At 36.2% G+C, this 6,554-nt stretch overlaps 1 protein-coding gene across 1 annotated transcript in view; it reads right to left on the bottom strand.

The window, feature by feature from the left end:
- Positions 1 to 272: 272 nt before the first annotated feature.
- Positions 273 to 6,554, bottom strand: part of ZPBP2 (zona pellucida binding protein 2) — a 23,004-nt gene continuing 16,722 nt past the window's right edge. Inside the window, exons 5-8 of the mRNA XM_015832198.2 lie at positions 5,589 to 5,807; positions 4,487 to 4,572; positions 2,977 to 3,154; positions 273 to 370 (exon numbers count right to left, since the gene is read on the bottom strand). Coding sequence (XP_015687684.2) covers positions 273 to 370; positions 2,977 to 3,154; positions 4,487 to 4,572; positions 5,589 to 5,807 — 581 coding nt within the window. The remainder of the gene's footprint in view (positions 371 to 2,976; positions 3,155 to 4,486; positions 4,573 to 5,588; positions 5,808 to 6,554) is intronic.

The following is a 6,554-nucleotide window of genomic DNA, read 5'->3' as shown; positions in this document are numbered from 1 at the left end:
TAACTATTTCACTTCTTGTTCAGTGATCATAGCAACTGGTAGAATTTATGTTGTTTAAATATTATGAAGTTTGGCATTTTTCATACTCTGTTATCAGTTGCCAATAACATGGGATATAAATTCTGCTACACAACAAACTAAATGCATAACTACTGTTTTTCAATTGGAATCTTGAATTTAGCATAACATCTAGTTTGACTCAATGACACAGCAGTAAATGATGAGATAACAAGATGCCTTGCAGCAATTTCCTTTTCTTATTTTGAATTTATTTAGCAGGATTTTGCTCCATAGTGTTTAATCCGGATGCTTGTACAAGGCTGGCAGGTTATGTCATTGTTTGGGCTGTAACTTCCAGGGTCACAGGCAACTACAAATGAAATAAACAGTATGTTAGTTAGAGAAAGGAAGCCATCTGCCCATTGTTGACATTTTTTGCAATACTTGAATCTCATAGGACATATACTTACAGATGCAATAAGCTGGGTTTGAATTATATAACATGAATTAACAATATGAATAACATGAGAAAGATAATATTGTGTCTCAGTGAAATTTGAAGAGATGGGAAAGATGCAATTTACATAAATGAAAGTGATGTGATCTGTGGAGTAGAGCTATCAATCATGCCAGGAAGTAAAGGTAAAGATTTAATTTTGAATGAAAGGGATAAAAAGCATACCAGAAGGTATGAACTGGCATGATCTAGGTCAGGGGTGTCAAACTCAATTTCATTGAGGGCCGCATCAACATTGCGGTTGCCCTCAGGGGGCCGGGTGGATGTGGCCACGGTGGATGTGGCCTAATGGGTGGGCGTGAATGGAGTGGGTGTGGCCTACTGGGTCGGTGTGGCCAGCTCTACATCGTTTGCATCAAAGGTGCCTGTGGGGGCCTGGGCAGGAGTGGGATAAATCTGAGGGTCTCTGGAAGAAGGGGGTTGGAGCAGGGCAAGTGCCAAGGCATGGTCCACTGGAGGAGCTTCACTGTTCCTCTCAAGCCATGCGGGGGGGGAGCTTATGGAGCTAAGACTGAATATGTTTCAGCATAGATGGCCACCACAAAATTGTACATTGGCTCTCAGCTGGCCTGGGCCAGGGCCAAGGCAGAGGGGGCTGTTCCCTGTTTCCAGGATGGCTTCACGGGCCACATGAAACCACTTCACAGGCTGTATCTGACCCCCGGGCCTTGTGTTTGACATGTCTGATCTAGGCCATTGTGAGTGAATATGAAAGTAGAACGCTATAAGAGGGTGATAACTGAAGAACCAAGGATGAGCTGGGAAGAAAATTATGCAACGTTCTAAATCAATCTGATCTGTATGGGAGAATTTTTCTGCTGGATGACAGGATTGACTGGTAGATATGAGACAAGAAGTACAAAATAAGTGATTGGGCTTTTTTGTCTTTTTTTGGGTACCTTTATTTCATTGTTGACACTTGATGACTGCTTAGACAAATCTCTACTGTTTTCTTGGCAAAGTTTTTGGAAGTAGTTTATTATTGCTTTCTTCTTCCTAGGGCTGAGAGGAAGTGATGGTCCCAAAGTCACCTAGCTAGCTTCGTGCCTATGGTGGGACTAGAACTCACAGTCTCCTGGTTTCTAGCCTGATGCCTGAATCACTACATCAAATGAGTTTTCCTACCTTATTAATAATTAATAATAATTTCCTACCTTATTAATTTTATTTACAAAATTTAGAATTAAAATATTTTATGTTACTGGCATAATAATGTAAAGCCACAGTTTCTGTGGCTCTCTGTAATTTTATATTATATTTGACTAAAATAAAGACTGCAGATAAGGAAAAGTGCATATATGAAAATGATGACTACTAAAGTGAAGATGAGAGAATGAGTGTATACACAGAATGTATGCAGAAAAATAGGTAGATGCAATTAATGCAATAGAAAAGATGAGGGAACAGATAAGATTAAAAGAGAGAGTGCAGAATGATTTTATAAAAATAAGGAATTCTTCTGAAATTGAATAGAAAGGACTGAACAAAGAGTATTCCTCAATCAAGAGGAACACCAAAGATTGAAACATGAGAAAACAAAGATATTCAAAGTGATGCTATAATTGAGCTCCTCCTTCTCCTTCTCCTTCTCCTTCTCCTTCTCCTTCTCCTTCTCCTCCTCCTCCTCCTCCTCCTCCTCCTCCTCCTCCTCCTCCTCCTCCTCCTTTTAGCAATACCGTAAGTACAATTGCACACAATTTCAGTAAGAAAAAAAAATGAAGATGGTGGTGGGCGAAGAGCCAGGAAGCTATCTGGGATACATGGAGAGCTTTCATAGTACATGCACAGGATACGGAAACTGGGTATAATCACAAAGGAAAACTACTAGGAGGTAGCTGATATTGGCAGGAAAATAGAAAGGCTAAAACACACAGTGAACTGAGCTCAGAAAGGAAGCTAAAAGTAACAAAAGGAAGAAAAAGGAACAGCTGGACTAAATAGTAAGATACTGATAGATGATCAGGAGATCAGAACTTCTCGTCCTACTTTGCTTTCTCCATAAAGAGGAGCTGTGTTCAGATGGAAGTATGCAGAGTGACTGACACAAGAGTGGTGGTAGTAGAAACAGCATATAGCCTAGAGGCCAATAATAAGATTTAAAATGATCTTGATACAGTGGAATAATCTTAGCGACAAAACTGAGTAAAATTACAGAGAACCTTTGATAACCCAGAACAGTATTTGAAAACTACCTGTAGCAATCTAATATAATCCCTTTTGGAACATTACACTGTGCAGCTATAAATCTTGTAGCAGAAAAGAAAACCTGAACCCTAAATCAAATTCAGTAAAAATATTTTTTCCTAAAACGGTTTTTGTCAAAATAAATTAACCAACAAGCCAAAAGGATTTAACCACTGGAAAGTAATCTATGGCCAATCACAAATGCTAAATTGGTTGTGAGGATAAATCAAAAGCAGAGTCCTTGAGAAAAAAAAGCACATGGATAAAATAAATACCACAGCAATTTGCACAATCATTGTGGATGAAGTCGTTTTTCCCAAACCCTGGGCGACAGCTGTCTAATCGAGTGACTTGGAAACTGTGATCTATGTAATGGATTGCAGGGATGTTCACAAACTCATGTTTCAAGATGTACCATTGTTCACGGAAAAACTTTTCAATGAACCCTCGAGCCTAAAACATTAAAAGAAGAACATTAATAAATGAAATCATAGGAATAAACCTTGATGCCCAGTGGTCTGGAATCTTGCTCATGTAATGCAAGGGAAATCAAAGGGCAAGCTGCCTGGAGAGCTTCTAGGCCTCATTGTAGGCAAATTAAATTGAAGAGATCATGTGGCCAATCTTTGCAGATTGTTTCCCCCCCCCCACACACACCTTTCACAGATTTCCAGGAGGAAAGGCTATTTCTTATTCAGTCCACTTTACAACTTTATTTATTGGAATTTACTGGGCACCCAACTCTAATGGACTCTAATTGTAAAGATAAATCAGAAGCACACTCCTCAAGAAAATAACCACGTGAATAAAATAAATGCCGTAAGAATTTATATCAATGTTTCTATAAACCTCTAGGTGAATCTTCTCTGGTCTTTGTTCTCTGTGTTTGTGCAGGAGAGCTGCCAGGGTACATAACACTTGTGTTGCAATTTTGTGTTTTGATAAAATCCCTGCATTGATTTCAGATAGATTTCAAGGTGTTTTTGTGATTCAAAGTCTGATTTTAACCCCAAGGGGCTTAGATGTTTTGACTCCCAGCTACTCTCAGCTACCTCTTCTAAATGGAATAGAACAATCTGACATATTTTTTTATGTGAGAAATCATGAGTTTTCTCTCAGTTTAGAGGGCAGGGGCCTAGAAATAATGTTTCTGGGTGATGGCACTTCTTCTATGCTATGCATAAATCTTGATGGTATTCTGAAAGCTGCTTAAAACAATCAGTGAGAGAGTGGATTTCTCTGATTTTGGGTTGGATTTAATTGTTATTTATAAATTCTTATAGAAAAATGACCTGCAATCTGTCCTTAATCTAATTTAGTAACACTGAAGAAAGTGACTGTGATACTTCATTGTATGTTGAAGTATATAATTTTTACTTATTTATCTATTTTGGCATGAACACAGCTTATCTGGTTCAGGATGACTTAATTTTATTTTAATTTTCAGATTCTAAGGGATGCAGGGCAATTGTGCTGATGCATCAATGTCACTGAATGGGAAACTTTTTTCTCTTTTTAATTGGTAGGAGTTGGATATTTACTTATCTTTATTGTTGAGATTTCAAAGGTCTCTATGCTTTGGTATCCTAGTTTCTACCCCCACCACTGAATTGTGCATTTTGCTGCTAATGTTAAATAGTTAAATCTGCAGGGAGATTCCAGGGGCTGCAATCGTTTCTTGCACAACCTGCAATTTGACACCTTCTAAACTATTTCTAAACTATTTGGTACTTTGAGTATCCAGAAACATGCCAGTTTGAAAAAGTCTGATAAACTCCCTCTAACCTTATGTACATGGCTGTTGGTAATGTCTTCACAGTCAGTAGTAATTTGATGGCAACTAACCTCCCAGCCAGGGGCAAATGGATTTACTAAGTGACAAAAAGAGATAAACATTTGCAGATAAAAATATAGTTCTCTATGAATTGTGCCTAAATATAATAAATAATTAAAACCTGGGCATTGAAATGGGACTCACAATCGTATGGATTTATGATTTCAGCCACAAAGGCTATTTCTCCTTGGGCTACAACAACTGTGCCTTATATACAGCTGTTCCTAGGAAGAACAATTAATTCAGAAGAGATATAACCTTTTAATGAAGTTTCATCTTTGAGTTAGCCAGGCCAAAACATCTACAGCGAATTGTTACTGTGAAAGCGGATAGAAGCGGGAAAAGAACAGATGCCTGAATCCCACTTTATCTGATGAGGTACCATGGACAGCAGCTGAAAGAAGCATTTTCACACTGGCTGTCAAAGTTTCCTGAGGAAATATTTCCCAATTTTTCTATGCCCCCCCCAAATTGCAATGAATTCAAGATATATATTCCATTCATGGTGCAGATTAGTCATACATTCACTTCATATACAGTAAACAGTGCAAAAGACTCCATCTTTCAGCTGAACTTTTAATAGAGGTATAGATTTTTTTGCTAATGCTGAATTAAATAAAAAGATTTAGCCTGTAAGAGCCCCCCCCCCCCCAAATACAGCAGAAGCTCTGGTGTTAATAATTAGCCTGCAATATATGTCTGTTCAGAGTTTTCTATGGATTATCCATAGCAAATGTTTTGTGACTGAATTCAGGAGAATATATTTTGGAGTGACACAATCTTGGAATTTTCAAGGGGAAGAAGTAATGCAGCTCACTTCAGAAACAAAATGAGAACAGCTAGGTCTGTATCAAATGGATAAAATCTAATGTTTGCAAGAACACAGAGCCAAATTAAAGGGATTCTGGTTTGATGGAATTATATCATCAATAAGAAAGGCACTGAAAACATAGTTATATTGAACAGGGACTCTTTTCCCGCAATCCAGCTCCACATAGGTTGTCCAGATAAGATAAAAACCATGGAGGCAAAAAAGTATCACTTTTACATTACCTTGAAAAACAATGAATAGTTCATCTACTAATCCATGTTTGGGTCGCTTGACAGAAAAACATCTGTATGATGAATCAACGATGTGGCATTTCAGATAATCAAGCAAATTATTCAAGATTTTCTGTAGTTCTTCAAAGAATTGTCTATTAGCTGCTAGATTGCATTCTTTAGTTGTAAAGTGAACAGATACACGATAAGTATAGTCTGGTTCCCGATATGCTTCAAAAAACAGGAAGAGGAAGGAAATATAATGTAAATGGCAGAGAATGTAATATATTGTTGCTCTTCATATTTCTTACTTTATTATCTACATGCATTAGAAATTCTATATGGAATAAAAATCTGGACATTCTCCTTGAGAAAGTGTCCTTTTGAAGTATCTACCATCTTGACAAACTGATGAGTTGAAGTCTACGAATATGCTACAGTCAGACTTTGGGATAGTCATTTCAATAGTGTGGTTTATTTTCTTTTTCTCATAATTTATCAAGAAGGATTGTCATGCAGTGGATGGAAAGAATAATATCTTCATAATATTTGTGTATATGTGTATATTTCTGCCTGCTGCTTAAACATGCATGTTCCAGAGAATACTTGGGCTAGCATATAGATGTTGCAATAAAGAAAAGAAATTTAAAAACAGGTACTTCAGTGAAGATGTAATTATGGGACGAAAATTCTTAAAACTGTTGAGGTTGAGAAATCTGGCCCAAAGATCTAGCTCTGGCTTTTGATTGATTGATATTCACGCAATATTATAAAAATATTATAATAATATAATATAATATAATATAATATAATATAATATAATATAATATAATAATATAATATAATATAATATAATATAATATAATATAATATAATATAATATAATATAATATAATATAATATAATATAATATAATATAATATAATATAATATAATATAATATAATATAATATAATATAATATAATATAATATAATAT

This window comes from Protobothrops mucrosquamatus, unplaced genomic scaffold, assembly GCF_001527695.2.
Source record: "Protobothrops mucrosquamatus isolate PMUCROS unplaced genomic scaffold, P.Mucros_1.0 scaffold1, whole genome shotgun sequence".
NCBI lineage: Eukaryota > Metazoa > Chordata > Lepidosauria > Squamata > Viperidae > Protobothrops > Protobothrops mucrosquamatus.
The sequence above is the reverse complement of the archived record's forward strand: the minus strand, read 5'-3'. Positions and strand labels throughout refer to the sequence as shown.